The sequence below is a fragment of the Chelon labrosus genome (assembly GCF_963514085.1).
Source record: "Chelon labrosus genome assembly, chromosome: 13".
NCBI lineage: Eukaryota > Metazoa > Chordata > Actinopteri > Mugiliformes > Mugilidae > Chelon > Chelon labrosus.
In genome coordinates, this window is record NC_140346.1 from 12,612,281 (window position 1) to 12,632,215 (window position 19,935).

A 19,935-nucleotide genomic window follows, 5' to 3' on the forward strand; every position below is an offset into this window, starting at 1 on the left:
ATCCACTGATCGACGCCACAAACATTGTATAGTGCGTAAAAATCAACTTACCACTATTCAGGGAAGCTCAGGTCCAATCCACATCTGTTCCCTGTCAGATATTAGAGTTAACAGTCCGTCACTAATCCGACCTCAAAGCGGTTCAGATGTCCGATGAGCAGCGGGCTCGCTGAATGACTGACCAGCTGACTCTCGATGCGCACTGCTCACCAGTCACGCCGCTCTAGGATCAGTTTACCTCACGGTAACCGGGAGCTTCCAACACAGGGACCCTTGATAACCGCCCCCCACACAGACCCCACGTTTACATTCACTCACTATACCTTCTTTTATAGCATCTAGCTGAGCTAATCTTTTACCCGCAGAGTCATAGAGGAGGACAACGTATCTTGATAAAACATTATCAGTCATAGCAGGCAGGTTATAAACACAATATAACTTGTTAATAATATGCCATTCCTCACTAAACAATACATGGATTTTGTCCAAAGTGAAAAATAGTTAAGAGAAAGTAAAGACACCAAATTTCAAACTCTTTTTTATGTTTAATAGCAGACAGAGTGGAAAACAGTAAAATAATTTTAACTGTATTATTATTACAGGTAGATAAAACATTCTCAGTTGTGGCTCATCATGCTGTAGTCTGTATCTACACCGACCTTCATTCTGGAGTGAATCACTGCTTAATAGGTTTGTTTTTAAAACCTAAAAGTAAAATATGTAACTAAAAATTAAATGTAGAATTATATTTAAAAAATAATAGTGAAATGATTAAAACTTCAATAGCAGCTTAAAGTGTAAAAGAACAGATATGAAACACACATATTTATGGGACAAATCCTTCAGATGTGTCGGAATATGAAATGACATGGATCAGTAACTCTCAGGAGGGCTATATTTCACTAAAGGTGGCCCTCCTTCCATCACCAGCTCTGCGCCAAACTTCAGACCTCGGGCCTCATCGCAGGAACCTCTGCAAACAACACGAGACACCAGACTGTTTGAAATACAAAGATGGCAGATAGTTTAACTGTTCACAGGAGCAAAACAAGTGTGGATGTCAACAAAGGTGGTGGGTTTGGCGGAAACAAAAGAGGCCATTTAGCCGTGGGGAGTGAAGCATGCTGGGTAATTAAAGGGAGGGTAGATGAGGGGGCATTATGTGGTTATATTTCCCTGACAACACCACACATTGTCTGCCGGACACAAAGCCATTGTTGTATGAGGGTACGGGACTGTAGGATTGTGGGTATGCGGGGGGGAGGAGTACTGATCAGATTAACTTGGGAAAATGTCTTTTTTATTACTTACAAAGATGTCAACAAAAAACGCACTGGTGAAAATAAAAAGGTGCATCTATCTTCAAGCGGCAATATATGTATTTTATAATCATTACATAAATCCTGCTATATAAAAACATAAATGCAGTTGAGGTCAGCTTAGACGATGGAACAATGGAGAAACTGTGTGTGTCAATCATTAACGAATAATTAGCCCTGATAAGACAAGATAGCGACATCTTGTTCTGTAAATCTGTAAATTAAACCATAGAACTGCAACCTGAAAACACGAGCCATGGCTGTCACCAGTGTGGAGGCATCAGAAATACGGATGTTTAAATGTAACTGTTCTGGAAAACTGTTTATATACTGAACAGAGCTGCCACTTGGTCGCTAATTTTCACTCCATGAAACTTCCTAGAAACTATAGAAAAGCATTATAAAGCAAAACCTCTTAATCCAGTAGACCACATTCACACAAATGTCATTTGCATTTAATGTCAGGCTCAAAGAATCTGACAAGCTGGAGGCCACGTCAACACCTTGTGCTGTTTTTCATGTTTCATGTTAGTCCTACACGTTTTTTGTGTGTGTGCTTGTGTCAGGCTGCATCCTGTTGGGGATGGCTGCTGCCATCAAGGAGTGTCATTGCTATGGGGCGGGGGTGCCTGGTCTGGTCTAGGTGGGTGGTACATGTCTAAGTAACATCCACATGAATGCCAGGTTAAAGAGTTTCCGAGCAGAACATCGTACTGTCAGATGGTCAATGTTATTTACTTCTCCTGTCAGTGGTTTTAATGTTGTGGCTGATCGGTGTATATATTTAAATACAAATATGATGATTATAGGATTAAGGGCAGAAAGAAACAAAATAGAAGCAAGATCTACATTACTGATTCCTTTACCTGCACAACAAATGCTGCCAAGCCGACCAGCACGGCCAGCATCATCATGTGGCGCAGCCTGCTCACGTTGACCTGCTTGAGCAGAAAGAACCGAGCCCAGCCCATTTTCTTGGCAGTGTGAGGGGGGTAGCGCATGCTGTTAACTCCCTCCATCTTCAGCTGCTTGATCAGGCAGCTGCGCATGTGGCTGAGCTGGTCGAAGCTGTGGCGGCCGTGGTAGCAGCCCATACCGCTGTTACCTGAAGAAGAGAAAGTAAGAAGGGAAGTCAGTCACAGACGGTGCGTCAGGTTCAGCTCTGCTAATCAAAAGTGAGTCTCAGTGTCGTACACTCACCAACTCCTCCAAAGGGGAGAGCGCTGACAGTAAAGTGGACGAGAGTGTCGTTAGCTAGCAGAGCTCCACTGGACGTCTCAGCAATCACCTTTTTAATCAGCTGTTTATCAGAGAGGAAGAGTGATGGGAAGTCAGTCAAAGTGTGGAGTGACTATTCACAATCAACCCCACAACAGCTACATCTAAATGTTAGCTTGAACAACAGGAAACAAACATGTGTGAAGGTGACGCACTGTACCTTGTTGTCATGGGAGAAGACGTAGACCACCAGCGGCTTCTCTCTCTCACTGATAAACTGGATGGCCTCGTCCACACCGCTCACGGTGATGATGGGCAGCAGCGGCCCAAAGATCTCCTCTTGCATTACTTTGGATTCTCTCGTCACATCCTTCAACACAGTGGGAGCTGCGTGGAGACGGGGGATCATTCAGAGTATTAACCAAATATATACAGTATGCTGCAAAATTATATACAGAGTTGAACAAGATTAAATTAAATTAGCCAGCAGAGATAGGAGCGCATTATATGGCTGACTGAGTTTCTCAAATGTTTACCACAGGGAAACTGTCGGCGTTCTGTATCCTGCTCCCCCTCCTTGTGTGTTTCCTGACAGCTAATCCCTGGGCGGCTCCCTCTCTATCTCCATCCCTCTTCCCTGGTTGATTGAATTTACCTGCAACCAATATACTCATCAAGCCTACATATAAGACCCGGGTCTCTCAGTCCAGCTTTGCCATTTCGTTCCATGTTGTTCAGTGGTGATTATGCGACAGTGCCTTTGAAATTTGTTCAATTTTTCTATTTCTTGCCTGCTACTTGACTTGACTTTGTATTATTTGGACAAAAACCCATTTATGTCTGTGGATTCAACTGGAGGTGGACCACAGGGCAGCTGCAGATTATGATCGAGGGATTAGACACGTATATGCTTTCTACCAGGGGCGCCGCTAGGGATTTTGGGCCCCATGAAAAGAATCTTTACAGGGCCCCCCAACATAGCGGCGAAATTTTTTGATGCTATTTTACATACTGGGGCTGGTTCAGGGGCAGGGGAAGTTGGGGGCTGACGGTGCACTTGACTCTGTTCAGAATGAGGCATCATTTTGACAGAGGGGAAATCAACTATTATTGAATAAGAACAGCTTGATAAATGTTTGACTGGATTGATTATTTAACTAATATAGCAGTAAAATGTAAAAATCCAGAGTTTTCTTGAGCTAACATGGTGAGAAAAGTGAGCTAGTTTATAGACCACAGACAGGGAGAAAGTTAATATTCCATAACTTTCCACCACAACTAACAAACCCCCCTTTTTTTTTTTAAATACTCGGTGACATATTGTCGACCCTTCAACTCCTTCTCCTCTCTTAATTTCTTTTCTTTTTTGGCTGCCTGATTTTTGAGGCATACTGCCGTCTCCTCCTTCTTGCCCGCTGTGGCGCTGTGTGACAAACCGCCAGTGCGCTACCTGCAGCTGATCCAGTCGGACTGAACCATTTTACATAAATAGAGGGGGGAAGGGGGGGCCCTGCAGGCGTTGATGTTTCCAAAACAAATACAGTTATTGTTACCAGGACATTGAAAATAAAACATTTGTGAATATATGTTAGTTAATAACTTAGTGTCATTATTTTTTCTGTATTATAATTTCATCATCATTAGGGGCCTCTCTGGGCCCCCCTCAATCATGGGCCCCTAGAATCCGTCTCCTTTACCCCCCCTTTTCGGCGCCCCAGCTTTCTACAATCGTAAACGCTGTGGGATTCCCAACGAAGAGGTGGGAAAAGTGGTAATGGATTGGGACACCTGAGCTACTATAGATGATTATAATGTGCTAACAACACATACAATATCTAAATCTTTGTGTTTTTATTTAACACATCCCTTAATCAGTGCAAGAGGAAAAAGTCAGGCCCAGATTTGAAATGAGCTGATTTTCCTTCCTTCTTTTTGCTTTTCTTTGATTGATTTGTATCATTTAAATAATCTAAAGAAATATTCCTTCAAGAGCAATGCAATAAATTGTCCAGGAAGTCAAAAACATCCAAGGAACTGCAGGCTTTTCTCACCTCAGTGATAACCTGCATTTGGTCAGACAGACTGAGGTGCTCATAAACACTTTGTGCACACCAGTTTGAATGGAGGAAAAAAAAAAAAAGCTTGGTTCTTGAGCTAACCACTACCACAATCAGTTCACGTCTGACAACTTGAACTCTTAAAAAACACACAACATACCAATGTAGCACTGGGATTCGTCAGCATCTCCACCAGCAGCAACCGTGCTCCCCTCCATGAGCGCCATAATTCTCTTAAAGTGCCGCTGGTTGATGATGCGTCCGTAGTCCTCAAAGGTCTTTGGATCATCGGTGTAAAACTCCTACAATGTGTCACATGAAAGGAAGATTATCTCAGAATACAAGACCAATAGAAAGACAAAGTACTGAAGCTTTGTTCTTTCAATAACCACATTCTCATGCAGCCAAATTAAAACATATTTGTTTTGAAATTTCTATCACAAAAATAATTAGTTATTTGAAAGGGACCTTGATGCACTTCTTGATCTCCTCCAGTACTCTGCTCTGGATGGAAGGCTCACACAGGATGTAGTCTGGAGCAATGCACGTCTGGCCACAGTTCACAAACTTTCCCCACGTGATGCGACTGTATCGGGTGAAAAGTAATAATAATTAGCACCCTGCGGATGCTTTGAAGCTGCACCGTGTTCTGTGGTTCCTGAAGCGCTAATGGAGAACGCCTACCGACACGCCACCGGGATGTCACAGTTCTTGTCGATGTAGCAGGGGCTCTTTCCTCCCAGCTCCAGGGTCACGGGGGTGAGGTGGCGAGATGCAGCTTCCATCACCACTTTACCCACTGTGCTGTTGCCTGTGTAGAAAATGTGGTCGAATCTCTGCTTCAGCAGCTCCTGGGTCTCTGGCACTCCACCTGTTACCACTGGGTACAGATCCTACAGAGAGCGTATCCCAGCACTTTAACACAGACTGCAGAGATGTAAAAACATATTGTAGTCCAATAAGGAAGGAGGCTCACCTTGTCTAGATACTGGGGTAGAAGTTCCTCCATGGCCTTGGCAGAATGAGAGCTGACCTCAGATGGTTTTATTATTGCTGCATTACCTGAAAGTAAAAAAAAAAAAGACATAATGGCGGGATGGTGGCAATGGCCAAACACTTGCATGACACAAAGATGTTGAAAAAACTATGGCAAATAAGAGGGAAAACTCGAAACCAAATACGTCTGAAAGAATACAGTGGTGCTACAATAAATACTAACTTTATGAAACTTTGAGACTGAACAAATGAGGACATTTGAGTACTGTCTGCATCAGACACATACTCTGTCCCTGTTGCTTAAGCAAAAAGAAATTGAACATGTCATACCAGGCATAATTTAATTCAAGGGACTTTCTTAATGTCAGATTCATCTAAAAAGATGTTAATGGTTTACATTCATCTGTGCCAGCTGATGATGAATATCCAAGTAAAACATGCAACATATGAAAAAAACAGTGTCAAACAAGTAGACCGTTAGTTTATCATAATGTAAAGACTGGAAACACGGGGCAATCACTAACCCATTCTGACGTAACAGTATCAGCCCCCAAAGCCCAACCCCAACAATTTTAGTATAAGTTATCAATCATCTTAACTAACTCTAAACAAGGAAGTGAATAAATGCATATCCAACAGAGCAGACGTATGGAACATCTGCAAACACATGGGCTATGCATATTTAATCATACTGATAAATAAATATATGTGGCTATGCATCCTACCTGCAGCAATAGCGCCAACTAGTGGCTGGAGGGTGACGGCCCAGGGATAGTTCCATGCCCCAATTATGAGCACCACTCCCAGGGGCTCCGGTTGAACATAGACCTCATCTGTTAGGGTGACGAGGTTCTTCTCCACCGGCCGAGGAGCTGCCCACTCTGCCAGCTTATCTATAGCCAGACTGATCTCTCCCTCCAGTCCCATCGTCTCAAAAAGCTCCGTCCCGTGTTCACTCTGAAAAGCACATGCATAGATCCGGTGCTCATTCCCAGCTTGTCTGCTACTTCAGTCATTTGTTTCGTCATATATATATTGATTTGTTCAGCTGAAACACATTAATGATCATTACTGTAAATGTACAGTGCCATGGATATCTCTAAAACCTCTACTGGATGCAAAAATTATTAGTAATCTCCTTCAAAAGAGTCACATCAGAAGCAGAAGTTTATATAAATATAGTTTGTTAATGACTAGCAGGCCAGTCAGTCCTTATATAATGCTGGCTATGAGATTGTAACAGATGATTATGAATTACTGTAAGATACACATTCACACTTTTAGTGAAGAGATTCATCTTTCTCACAGCACTACCTGGCCTAATGATGTCGAGCTCATCCCCACAGAAGCACACAAACAACTTCTGCTTGAGTATCAGTATCACTGAGTATGTGACTCTTGTCAAATGTTCTTAAAAGTGCATTTGAACGAGTCCACAGACGTTTTAAGAGGAGGCATGAAAATAAATTCAAAGATGAATGCCACGTCCTGATTAATAACAACAACTTTTCTCCTTGCTTCTGGCCAGGCGGGCCATTCTGCTTAGATGGAAGGGGACGGCCCCGCCCACACATATTCAGTGGCTCCAAGGTGTTATGCGCTGTGTTACTCGAGAGAAGAGAAGATTTTCAATTAGAGGCTCAGAGAGTAAATTTTATAAGACCTGGCAATCCTTTTTGACCTATTTCCGTGATCCTTATGCAGCATAGATTGTAACAGGAGAGCGTGAACACGAGGAACCCTTGTCATTCGAGGAGCTCAAGATTTTGATTTTGATAAGCCTGCCGACTGCCTTTTTTCTTTAACTAAAAGGAAATCCGCTATCTTGTTTTCTTCCTTTTGTGTGCCTTCTACCTAATTTCTCTAAAGACAGGGGGTGGGGTAGGGGGTTGGGGGTGAGCGGGTGGGTAGGTGGGGTCAATGTTCTACCTCAAGCTTCTTGAAAACCCTTTTTTTTTTTCTATGTAAATTTTTGTGGGATATATCAGTTTTCTGATACCATTTGAAACTGCAATAGTCCAACCTTGGGATGTTTTGTGGAGGGCATTTCTGTTACTGCTGTGATATACATCTGCAATGTATCACTGTTTCGTGTGTTTTCATTGTGAAATGATAATAAAAAAGATTTGAAACGAATAACAACAACTAGTTCTCTACAGAGCTACACCCTCAACTTCCAAAGTATTTATGCTGCATTGGTGCATTATGTTTCTTGGAACCATTTCATTAAAGCTGAAAATCACTAAGACTTTTTTTTCTAGTTACAGTAATACATAGTGAATACTGCATATACAAATCTATAAATTAGTATTACTGCTGTGTGGATGGGTCAAATGCAGAAAAAGAATTCCCCCATGTGGGATCAGAGAGGGAGAGGAAGAAGCTGGATAAGATCATCAGGAAGTCCAGCTCTGTCCTGGGCTGCCCCCTTGGACTCAGTGAGGGAGGTGGGTGACAGGAGAGTTCTGGCTAAACTGTCCTCCATGCTGGACAATGAGTCCCACCCCCTGCACGGTGACCTGACGGGACTGAGGAGCAGCTTCAGTGACAGACTGCTTCACCCTCGATGTGTGAAGGAAAGATACAGAAGGTCTTTCCTTCCTGCTGCTGTTAGGCTCCACAATGAGCACTCCTAATATGTGCAATATATCTGTTATTATATATCTATTATTATATCGTTTCTGCATGCTGTTGCAAACTGCAATTTCCCCATTGTGGGACGAATAAAGGTTTTTCTTATCTTATCTTATCTTATCTTATAAGGGAATAAATAATTAATGTAGAAAGGCTAATACTCCAGCAGCACTTGTAGTAAGTAGAACAACTTTATTAGACTAATGCAGTTTGGCTCGTGGCCTTCATCAGGATCATCCTGCTACACTTTTATTGTAATCAGGCGGGCTGGCTCTGTGGTTGGCACGAGGCTGGACCCTCTGGCTACTGTAGCAGAGAGCAGGACACTTAAAAAACTAACAAGTATCCTGGACAATGCCAGTCACCCTCTGCACACGACCATCAGTAGCCAGAGAAGCACCTTCAGCGAGAGGCTGCTCCTCCCAAGGTGCAGGACAAATAGACTGAGGAACTCTTTTGTCCCCCGTGCCATCAGACTGTACAACCACCACTCACTTGGGGGGAGGAGGACAAAAAGGAAAGGGCCTGAATTACTTTTTTAACTAATCTGCAATAGTAAAGTGCAATAACAGTGTATGTACAGTCATGTACAGTCACAATATTTATTTCTCTATTTATGCAACAACCATGCATGTACAGTCAATATTTATTTCTCTATTTATGCAACAACCATGCATGTACAGTCAATATTTATTTTTGTATTACTATTTTTATTATTCTTCACTGGGTGTATTGGTATTCTGGGCTTTTTATACTGTTTCCTACATGTATGTCTGAAAGTGCTGGTTGCGATGGAGATGTCAATTTCCCTGCGGGAACCTCCCAAAGGGATCAATAAATAAATCTATCTATCTATCTATCTATCTAAAATAGTTACTTACTTAATACAATAGTCATAGCCTCTACTATAGTCATAGCTTGTTCTCTATTATTTGCTTTTTTGCTATTTGCACTTCAGGTTAGATGCCAAACTGCTTTTAGTTGTGTATGTACCGGTACTATATGCAATGACAAGAAAGTTGAATATAATCTAATCTAATCTACATTGTCCAGCACTAACATTTTGCTGCACTGAGCTGGGATTTGATTTTTATAAACATTACCAAAAAAGCTTGTGTGTATAAAATAAAAACAGTGCTTTTAAAAGTGTGCCTTACTCTGTAAAAGGCTAACAGCAATGTGACAGTGTTTGATTACATTAGTGTGGTTGAGACGACATAATCAAAGTTGATGAGTAGTTTTCAAAACAACAAAAACAGAACAAAAGAATATAGTCGTCTGTGCCCTAGTTCTTTTTATACAAGCTTAGTTATCTCAGTTATCTCCAAGCTTAGAGATAACTAATCTCCAACAAACAAACTGGCTTCAGATTTAATGATTTGTCTATAATGACACATCAGAAAGGGCCATTCTTTAAATAATTAGTTGTTTGAGTCAGTTTGTCGGACAACAGATTTGTCACAGTACAGGAAAAACATGTGTTCATTACCATTGGCTTAATCAATAAAACATAAAGTATAACAGTCAAACATGGCGCAATAAAGCAAAGGCACCGTTAACAGGCCGGTGCTTTCTCTGCTGTGACAGGTCAAGATGTCAGCTGTCCATTAACTTACCTTGCCGAGGTCCTTCTTAACAGCGTCTGCTATGTCCTTCCGTCTCTCTGTGATGAAACGCAGAAGGCTCTTCAGCTGGTGGATCCTGTGCTCCAAAGGTTTGGTCTTCCCTGTCTGAAAGGACTTCCTGGCCCGCTGTACGATCAGCTGTTCTCGGGACATCTTCAAGACGACAACATACACAAAGACGATGCACCATTTGAATCCTTCAGTCGCTATACACCGATCAGGCACAACATTAAAATCACCTTCCTAATACTGTGTAGGTCTCCCATGTGCCTCTAAAATAACTGATTTATCAGAGACTGGACATGGGTCTTCTGAGGGTGTCCTGTGGTCGGGGTCTTTGGGTCATATGGGTTTAGGGGAGGGGTCTCTGTGGATCAGGCTTGTCCCAGTGCATCCCACAGATACTTGATCAGTTTGGGATCTAGTGAATTTGGAGGCCAGGTCAACACCTTGTGCTGTTTTTCATGTTTTTTTTTTTTTTAGTTGCTCCTAAACAGTTTTTGTGATGCTACCATCAAGGAGTGTCATTGCTATGGGGTGGGGGGTGTCTGGTCTGGTCTAGGTGGGTGCTACATGTCTAAGTAACATCCACGTGAATGCCAGGTCCAAAAGTTTCTCGGGCGAACACTGTATTGTCACAAGATGGTCAATGTCATTCACTTTTTTCCTGCCAGTGGTGTTAATGTTGTGGCTGATCGGTGCATGTGACCGTTGGGTAAAATAGCCTGAAGGGCACTAGCAACTGCCAAACTAGCTAAGAAAAAAAATCAGCTGTTCCTAAAAAGTTTCCCAACTGCACTGACATTAAGCTGCTTTAGCTTCATATTGCTGGGGCGTGGTTTTAAATTACAACAAAAGACATGAAACGCTTCAATGACCCATTTTGTAAACAGAGTTTGGCGTGGCCTGAACCTGTATCCATGGTGTCGATAACGGCCAAATTAATTAAAGAGCCAACGTAACCACGTAGCTTTGGTAGCTTTAGCTGTAAATTCATTATATTCACTGGTCACTATAATACACGCAAGTATGTAAGTTACTACTTTAATACTAAACACAAAGAACCGTTAAGTCCTGAAACTCCATCTTGAACTAGCCTCCTTGGTAATAACAGTAAATAACAACACTGGTGACTGTTATTATCTAGCTAGCTATAGCGGATGTGTTCTGGTTAAAGGCTATGTAGCGATAATAAAGCAACATATGAAGACAGGTTATTGCAAATATGTTTTACCTTTCAAAGTCCCTCTATCGCTTCCACCAGCTGTTTTTTATTAACGTCCGTCTGGTCACAAATTACGAAGTTATAACACCGTGCTGTGTTACCAATGGCCAGCAGCAACGGCGACAGCGATTGGTCTGCGCATGTGTCAATCAAGGAAAGCACCAATCAGAACAAAGCACTGTGTCATTATGACACAATGAGGCCCCGCCTTCTTCACAATAACACAAACTATGTAGCCGCAGGCTCAATACCTAACAGATAATATATGTTGTGTTATTGGATCGCCGCCATTTTACTAGGGGATCTCTGAATGGTCACTGAGTAGGAAAAAGTGTGTTGTGTTTTTTAACACAGTGGAAATACAAACTGAAATTGGAACAAAAAATGCCACAGGCCCTTAAAATAATCTAAACTTTTAAAAAGTCAAAACTGAAACAGAAACAGAATATAAGGAACAGTTTAATAGAAGAGACAAATAAATATATATATGTACATGCAGCGTCATTTGTAAAAGTAATACAAATATGTGTAATATGTGGTAAGACAGCGTGTGAGTAGTGTAATGTTTGATAGTCTGTTAATGTCGGAGATAACTGGTGATGTGGTGTTGTGCCGTCTGAAGGCTGTTGGCAAGAAAGAGCCTCATGAATGCTTTTAGACATTCACAGGCGTCGTCAGTGGTGGCTTTCAGCTTTTTTTTTCAGCCATTCTGACCTGCCCTTCGTCACAGCTTGCAGCCTGTTTGTGGACACCACAGGGCCGTAAACACTGAGCACACATCAGCAAGGAAGATGTTGCTGGCAACTACAAAGTGGTAGAACATCTCTAGTAGGCTAAACAAATTGCATGCCCCGAGCCATCTCAGATAAAAGGGCCTGCTAAGCCTCAATGTTGACTGATCTGTAGTACAGACCATTTGCCTTCCAGACGCTGAAGGTGTTGGAAAATAGTTTGGTGGGGATAATGTCCTGTTCCAACCTAAAACAGATCTTTTTCGTTTGCTTCAAATTGTTACTGTAATTACAAAATGATTATTACAATGGTTATAATTAAGACCACGTTTCACCTACATTTAAACACGAACCAACAACATGTTTCTAGCCAGCAAACAAGCAAAGCCAGCCTTATCACAGCAACGTGTCAAACGCTTCCCAAGACATGCCTGAAAAAACACAGCCAATGGCGGGGTTTCCCTTTAACAAGTGTAAATAAGGAAAGGCTTAACAATCGGCAAGCAGCTGTTGGTAGAGACTGACAAGACGTTGATAACTATCTCCCTGTCTGATGCAGTACTACTAACTGACAGCATTTTCACACTCTTTGCTATAATCAGCTGACATGCAACACAGAGGCCAGTCGGATTTAAATCACGTTCCAGATTGTTGTGTTGAACGCATGAGGAAGAGGGTGCAGCAACTGATGAATTATTTAAAGGAAATGTCAAAACCTACGTAATATGACTGTGTAAGTCATTTAACTGGTAATATGTGTGTGAAGGTTCTCAGTCATCCAGATTAAAGAAAGGCAGCTGGACTTGAAGAGTTTCTTGTAGTAGCTTCTTCAGTTCTAAGGGGCTGGTGGGGAGTTGAGGTTTAAATAGGAACGTCTGGGGGTGTAGCCCATCAGAAACTTGCTTGACTGGTGTCTGTTAACGACCAGATGTTGGCACGACTAGTGTCTGTTAACGGCTAGATACACTGTCCCTGTCCTCTAACGACCTGTTATCAGTCAGAGGCTCCAGTCTCAAGGTGTGGATGGGGGTGAAACAGATGTCAAGACTGTGTCGTAAATTGATGGCAGATTGTGTCTCAGTCCACCTGCCCCGTTCAGAGAAGGTTTTTCCAATTTGACACATATGGCTTCCTTGACTCCTCTTTCAAAACATCTGGCCTCTCTGGCTAAAATGTGGATGTTGTTTCCTGCAAAGGAGTGTCCTTTGTCCATCAGGTGTAGGTGGACCGTTGAATCGTTTCCTGGCGAGCTAGGTCTCCAGTGTTGGGACATGCGTTTATGGATGGGTTGTTTTGTTTCCCCAATGTACAAGTCTGTACATCCAGCATAAACTACATTACTTTGTATTCGTCTGGGTGTGTCTTTGTCTTCGGGGCCCAGCCTATTTAAACCTCAACTCCCCATCAGTCCCCTAGACTGGAGAAGCTACTCGGATGAGTGTTGGAACGTCTTCTTTAACGTTCTTAGATATTTAACTGGTAAAGGTCGATTTTCTGACTCTTTGTGGATAAATAATTTACCCAGAAGACTTTAGTTTGCAGCCATCACTGCCTAGTGACTCTGGACTCTTGCTAGCCAGGAAAGCAGCTGCATCTAGCTTAGGATCAATATGACCCTGTCCTACGACCATGCATTGAGGCTTCCAGTTGACATCCTTTTATATATAACTCTCAACATCTGGGGAAGCTAGACAGAAAAAAAGCACACACAGAGACGGCTTCACTCTTTTCTCGTTTTAATAACAAAGACTGTATCCGTGTTCCATACAGAACAAAGAGAGACACCCCTCGGTGAGAGACACGTATGACATTAACATTTCTTTGAAAAATTGGTGCTTGGAAAGCGTTGCATCTTCAGGGGCGTGACTGACGGCAGAGGGACGGGAGAGGGTTCTTCAAAATGCATTCAGATCAAGCTGGAGAGGCGCAAAACGACGGGGTACGTACATTCAACATTCTAGAGGTTCTACGGGGGAAGATGCAGACATGGTACCCATGCTTTATCTAAAACAGTCCGTCTTCATTTACAGTCCAAAAATGGTACAGAGCAAAGCTTCGGGTGGGTTCAGCTTTATTTGTCCCTCCACACTCTGTGTGCAGTACAAGGCTTCATGTGGTTCAGAGTGCTCATGACAACGATGAGGGAAAACTGAAACCCAGATATGTCTAGAAAAAACAACAGTACATAAGAGGAGCAGGCTCACAGACCACCTGTGAATGTATTTATACACATTTTTACACAGAAAAGAATGTATTCACACCTGTACAGAGGAGTAGGCCGATGTCTGCTTTCACAAGAAGAAGGCACCTCCTTTTCCATCACTAACTGGATACTACTGGCCTTAATGCACACCTGGCAAGTGCACATGTGTATATATACACTCATACATACAGTACATACACTGTTGGTAGCACAGCAGACGACTTGAAGGGGAGAAAGGAGGCAGAGGGACTGAGTGGATGTTAGGGCAGTGCAGATTGTGACGAATCATAAGAACCACTGAATAAATGTGATCTCAACAATGAACAGTCCTGGTAGAAAGAGTTCTCTGGAAAGTGTTGGAGCTGCCTCAAGTTTTATTATAGTCTTTGGCACACTCCTGTTGTGCCAACATAGGTTCTCCTTATGAAACCCTTGGCAGACATGAATAAAATCTGTACAAATTCTTCTATCTACATATAAAGATTTGTGCTCTTTGTCTGACAGGCTGATGGCAGCATCCACGCCCCTCAAACTGTAATCTCACACACGCTCACTCCCCTCCCAAAAAAAAAGGGGGAAATGAACCACCACATGCGTCACATTCAAATATATACAAGTTTGCAAACGTCAAGTTTTGTTTAAAAAAAAAAAATCAGCTACAGATTCTGACGGAACATAACAAGCTGTAGTTTCTCTCAGTAAAATGAAACGTATTATTAAGGTAACTCGTCAAGTGATGTGACCGTTCGGTTTCACTTCATCTGGGTTTAGAGTGGACACCTGACTGGCTGCTCAGCGCTGTAGCGGTGACAGCAGAACAGCCTCGCTCACTCTGGTTTTTTTTCTTTCTGAATTTCTGAGCCCAGAGACAAACGTGAGCAGACAAACTCCCCCTCCACCCGTCTCCATACTGTGAGCAACATGACCAAGCAATTGCAAGTCTTGTGCATTCCTACGAAGTCAAAGAGGAAACAGTGTGGTAGGAAATTGTGAAAGGTTTCTATGCGTTTCTGTCAGCTCTGCAAGGCAAGTGCAAAATAAATATGAAGCTGATGCGAGCAAATCAAAGCTTTTCTCTACATGTATTATTATATAACTACTGAAACTGGGTTATTTTTTTTTTTTTTTGTAAATGATACTAGTTTGATGTTTGCATCTGTCACTCTGTCAGTAGTAACTTGAACAACATGAAACCCTGAAAATTGCTGCAAACGAACTGTACTCCAATTTCCCACATGCCAGAAATAATCTGACCATCCATGGAGTTAAAGGAATATTCCACTGATTTGACATAACACATTAAGGAAGCTGGAAAACCTTTTAAAAACTGTAGCAGCAGAACTTTTAGGCCCCAGGAGCCTCTGTTTCCCATCACACCTACACTATTAGATTTTCTATGCATTGCAAATGAATATTTCTTTCCAAGTCCACAACACGACTCAGATGGTGAATAAGCTGATCTTGATGTGTAAAAATCAGTGAGATGCCCCTTTAACTCTATGAATGCATATCTGAGAACTATAATAATGGTTTCTATTAAACATTTAGTTAATATTTGATAGTCTTGGAGAGTCAATTTGAGCCGTTTTCTGGGAAATGTATGCACTTCTGCAGACTTGTTGATCAACACAGAGCGGGTGGGTATCGAGGGTGGGAGCAGGAGATTAGAAAACCCTCCCTCCTATTTTCTCCTCCTCTCAATCCACAATAAAGTGCTTGAGCTAACAACACAAGAAAAAAATAATCAAAACAAGGCAGTTACAAATGTACAGGTTCCTTTGCTCTCATGGCTGTTTAGTTTCTGTAACAGAAGCTTGAGTTTTATGTAGAAGTCCACATAGTCTCCGAGTTGAATCTGTTTCCGTGAGCGGCCATACGCCTTTCGTTAATTTCTTCCATTTCCTTCCGCTCCAATACTTGAGGTTTTCAAGCCGGGTAGGAGACCCCATGTTGATCTAAACCAATAAATAAGAACAATAACAACTAAATAACCACTGATAGAGTTTAAAAAAGATGAACCACCTCATGTGGAGTCTGTTTGAAGCCCCCACCATTGTCTCATAGTCCTGTGAATCCTCCTTTTTTGTAAAAACAAATGATATCCAGAACATATACATATGTATATACTGTATATATATATATTCTGGATCTGATGGTGTTCACCATCATAGCGTAAAAAAAAAGCACACAAGAGATCATCCTTTAAGGTCCACAACCGCTTTCAGCCTTTTGTTTCCGATCCGTTGTCATCTTTGGTTGTAAATTTGTGCACCGGTCACAGTTCAGTCTGCGATGCAGCCAGTAAAAACACAACGATGATGAATACAGATGAAACGTCACAAAAGAAAAGTGCTTGAACTGCTACAGGAGGGAATGAGGGCTCGGTGAGCATGGCAGCCAATAGTCTTAGGACGTGGTCCCTCTGCGTGTGTTTGTGTGAGGGCCGCTACTCATACAGTGTGACAGTGCAGTAGCACAGAGCTGAGATCCTGCGGTCCACGCTGGCCTTGTCTGTAGATGACACAAAACAAGAACTTGTTAACAGAAGACATTAAAAACAAATAGTTAAGTAATATACAGTACAGATATTAGACAGGCAGATGATAGTCATGAGGTCTGATGATTAGCCTAAATTACACCCTGAATTTGCTATAAATGGTGACCTTTTCGAGCCTGGGACCAGACCAACATCCCATCCCACATTTTGTGGGGGGTGGAAAGTTGGTCTCGAGTTGCTCTGCTGGGAATTGATTACACTCTGGCAAAGATCTGCCAGGCCAATCAAATCAGGCTTCACGTGGTGATGGACAGAAGAGCAACTGCGACATAATCATCCTCATCATCTGAGCACTGTTGAGTTGAATTTGTTTACAACAAAACAGCTCTGATTTGTTGTAATGCAGAGTTATTTTTTTCTCTGTATGGTTTGAACGGTGTCTCAAAATGAAATCCAAATGAAGTCTCATCATATTCATAAGAACTGAATCAGGCTTTTACTAGATTGCTAGAATTTTTCTCTTCCATTAATGAAAGACTTCACAAACATGACTCCCAAGGGTAAAATTAATTTCAACATTGCAGAACTCCTGCTCAGTAGTAGCAGGGATTAGTTTGACATGAAGTGAAATCTGGCTTAGGCAAAAGGATCTGTGATTTAAATAAGAAGCGGTTAAGTTGGTGTGACAGTTGGTGATGAATGAGAAAAAACTGTCTAGATGATGTTACAGTCCTATGCATCCAAGCACGATGCTGTGCAACCATCAGCATTAAAATCTTTTAATTCACTTTTATTTTTTGCAGATCTATGTAAAGTAACTTTAGGCTGCATTGATTCACATAACAACAATATAATTATTTAGAAAGTGTGAAGAAATCTGTGTTGGAAGGATGGCATATACATATGGTGTTGTATATACATCATCTGCACAGATATGGAATTTTGTTTTTAATTCTGCTCCTGCGTGATGCCGCCTGTGTAAAACTGTGTACTCACACTTGACCACGTTCTCAATGTCAGTGGGATCTTGTAGGATCTTGGACAGGCCATCCAGCAGCATGGCGGCCTTGCTGTAGCGGTAGGCTATGTCCTCTGTTTGCTTGAACATCTCATCCAAAGCCGCTGACTGAACCTGACACACACACACCATATCACATTAGGCCGACCGACACCATGCCATAGCTATAACTCACTGAATAAATTTGACCATTTCAAAACCCTGTGCGCGAGACTCACCATCTCCACCGCGTGATTGTAGATGAGCTTCTCTGCAGTGACGCTGTTGATCTCGTCCACAAAGCGCTGCTTATCAGAGAAGAAGTGGTTGAGTTTGTCGGTGAGTCGCCGGCAGAGGGAGATGCAGCTTTTGTAACGTTCATTCAGACTCTTCACCACTGAGAGAATAGAGGGGAAGGAATTAGTTTTTTTTTTTGTTTTTTTTTACATATTTAGTAAATAGTGTGATTTCACGTAACACTGTTTACTGCTTTTCTTTGCTACAGAAAGCGCATATTTGTCCCCTGTCCACACCCAGTTTCCTGTGTAATGTGCTGGATATAGTTTTGGTCAAGTCATGGGACGGGAAGACTGAGAAGTCCTTACCCTGTTTGACGGCAGTGGAAGGATTGAGCTTGGCAGATTTAATCTGAGCCTTGGCCAGATGGAGGGAGGACGCCAGGAGCTGAGCAGCCTTCATGTAGAGCACCAACTGCTCCACCTGCCTGTAGGGGGCAACACAATCATAGTTTATGAGGCATACGGACTGCAGCAACACCACTGAACAAAAGGCCCTCCTGAGATTAGATGATATTATTCATAGAATGAGATTTTCAAAAAGTCAGACTAGACTTTCATTTCTTACCCCCACTCTTTGCTGAGCTGACTGATCTGGTCCACAACCACGCTGTCCTGGGGAGGGTAGAGGGAGGCGGCCGACACTCCGAGCTCCGTCCCGCCGGCTCGAACTGCAGCCATCTCCAAGACGCAGTCCGTGAATGACAGCATCATCCGCAGGTACATCAGGGTGTCTGTATGCTCACGCTGTGCAAAGTAATTAAAGATTATATTTAAATCACCAAGAGAGAGTACATGTCAAACCGATGAACATCCCTGTGATGTGATGGGAGACAGAGAAACATGTAACTGTGGCTGCCCCTTTGTCTCACCTCCATCAGTGTCTCCTCAGGCAGCTCTGGAGCTTCAAAAGTGATGAATCCCTCCAAGCTGGGAGGAGAGGTCCCATAGGGGACGTAGCGCAGGCTGCTGGGTCCCCCCTCTGCTCCGGGGACAACCTGCCCACCTCCAAATCCTGGAGGAGAGGAGCCCATGGCCATTCCAGGGGGAGATCCGACATAGACCCGGCCGCTTGTGGAACACAGGGAGCCAGCTGAACTGTTGGAACCCACTGGGATGAGGACAAAGAGGAAGAGCAGAGAGTCAAGTGTTAAATACCACTGACAAGTACCTGCTTGAGTTCGCTGATATACTTTCATATCTGCTAGCTCAGTTTAGGCGGAGGGTTCCTTCCTCACCTGAAGTAGTGCGAGGTCGGGTGCCCAGGTGGCTGCAGGTAGGAGGTGTGCTGCTGTTGGGTGGTGAACCCACAGTGAAAAGCACAGTACGTGGACTCGCTGACCCACACTGATGCAGCACGGTAGGACCTGCAGGGGCTTTGAGGAAGGGGAAATTTACTCATTTATGTCTGTTAAACACTGGACATCATATAGTATCATTCATAAAACGTATGCATTCTGTAGTTTAAATAAAGCACACGTTAGTAATTACATTTATGACCAAATACCTGAACTACGGGTAGAGAGTGTGTAGCTGTGTAACCATACCTGTGTCCATGGGTCTCTCAGTGTTCAGGCTGTCAGTGCTGCCCTGATAGGCCTGTCCACCCAAAGTGATTCTGATTGGTTGGTCAGACAGACGACCAGTACTGACAGACCTGCAAGGAAACCACAGATTACATCAGCACATGTGTCTAACAGCAGACAAATTGACGTGACATCCAACAGAGAGGGTTCAGAGTAATGCAGAGGTAATCAAAATGTCACTTTCAGAATTGCATCATTCTTACAATGTTTAAATTACTGTAGGTAAACCACTGAATAACATCATGTCCATCCTACTAGATTGTAATAACTGAGATCAATTGAAAGCGGAGATGGTGTTAAAAGTGTAGTTCTGGTTAGGAGAAATAAACAGACTGAGGATGTGAATCCTACCTGCCAAACGTTCTGCTAGCCTCTGGGGCAGCTGGCCGTCCAGCGAGGTACGGGCTGCAGTGGTGGGCACAGATATCCCTGGCATCTGCCAACGTCTTAGTGGGTATGGGGCTATCAGCCAGTGCCATCAAGTTACAGGAGGCCTGCGTTTTAGGGATCTTGAACGGTGCCGAAATGGTCTGAATGGAAACAAATCAGGA

General features: G+C 42.7%; 2 protein-coding genes across 3 annotated transcripts in view; both read right to left on the reverse strand.

Annotated features, from left to right (window-relative positions):
- Positions 1-524: 524 nt before the first annotated feature.
- Positions 525-11,335, reverse strand: LOC311498259 (aldehyde dehydrogenase family 3 member A2-like). Its single transcript, XM_084558782.1, has 11 exons — positions 11,084-11,335; positions 9,841-10,002; positions 6,316-6,547; positions 5,571-5,656; positions 5,279-5,487; positions 5,063-5,180; positions 4,755-4,896; positions 2,758-2,924; positions 2,520-2,619; positions 2,186-2,424; positions 525-973 (listed from the first exon to the last, which is right to left on the reverse strand). The coding sequence occupies exons 2-11, from the start codon at positions 10,000-10,002 to the stop codon at positions 959-961; spliced, it is 1,470 nt and encodes a 489-aa protein (XP_084414908.1). The 5' UTR covers positions 11,084-11,335; the 3' UTR covers positions 525-958.
- A 3,315-nt stretch (positions 11,336-14,650) lies between these two features.
- ulk2 (unc-51 like autophagy activating kinase 2) overlaps positions 14,651-19,935 on the reverse strand; it is a 33,299-nt gene continuing 28,014 nt past the window's right edge. Inside the window, exons 19-27 of one of the 2 annotated variants that reach the window (XM_084559239.1) lie at positions 19,736-19,914; positions 19,346-19,455; positions 19,037-19,165; positions 18,671-18,909; positions 18,367-18,545; positions 18,108-18,226; positions 17,742-17,899; positions 17,502-17,637; positions 14,651-16,519 (exon numbers count right to left, since the gene is read on the reverse strand). In XM_084559239.1, the coding sequence (XP_084415365.1) occupies positions 16,455-16,519; positions 17,502-17,637; positions 17,742-17,899; positions 18,108-18,226; positions 18,367-18,545; positions 18,671-18,909; positions 19,037-19,165; positions 19,346-19,455; positions 19,736-19,914 (1,314 nt within the window). In that variant the 3' untranslated portion in view covers positions 14,651-16,454. Of the gene's footprint in view, positions 16,520-17,501; positions 17,638-17,741; positions 17,900-18,107; positions 18,227-18,366; positions 18,546-18,670; positions 18,910-19,036; positions 19,175-19,345; positions 19,456-19,735; positions 19,915-19,935 lie in introns of both variants that reach the window. The other variant, XM_084559238.1, reaches the window with a different exon arrangement.

What these genes read in the sequence shown, in the direction of transcription:
- LOC311498259 (XM_084558782.1), bottom strand. Translation starts at nt 10,002, where the DNA reads ATGTCCCGAGAACAGCTGATCGTACAGCGGGCCAGGAAGTCCTTTCAG. An exon ending in TTAAGAAGGACCTCGGCAAG is followed by an intron (nt 6,548 to 9,840) that starts GTAAGTTAATGG and finishes TGTGCTTTTCAG; the next exon opens with AGTGAACACGGGACGGAGCT. An exon ending in GACATCCCGGTGGCGTGTCG is followed by an intron (nt 5,181 to 5,278) that starts GTAGGCGTTCTC and finishes CACCCGATACAG; the next exon opens with TCGCATCACGTGGGGAAAGT.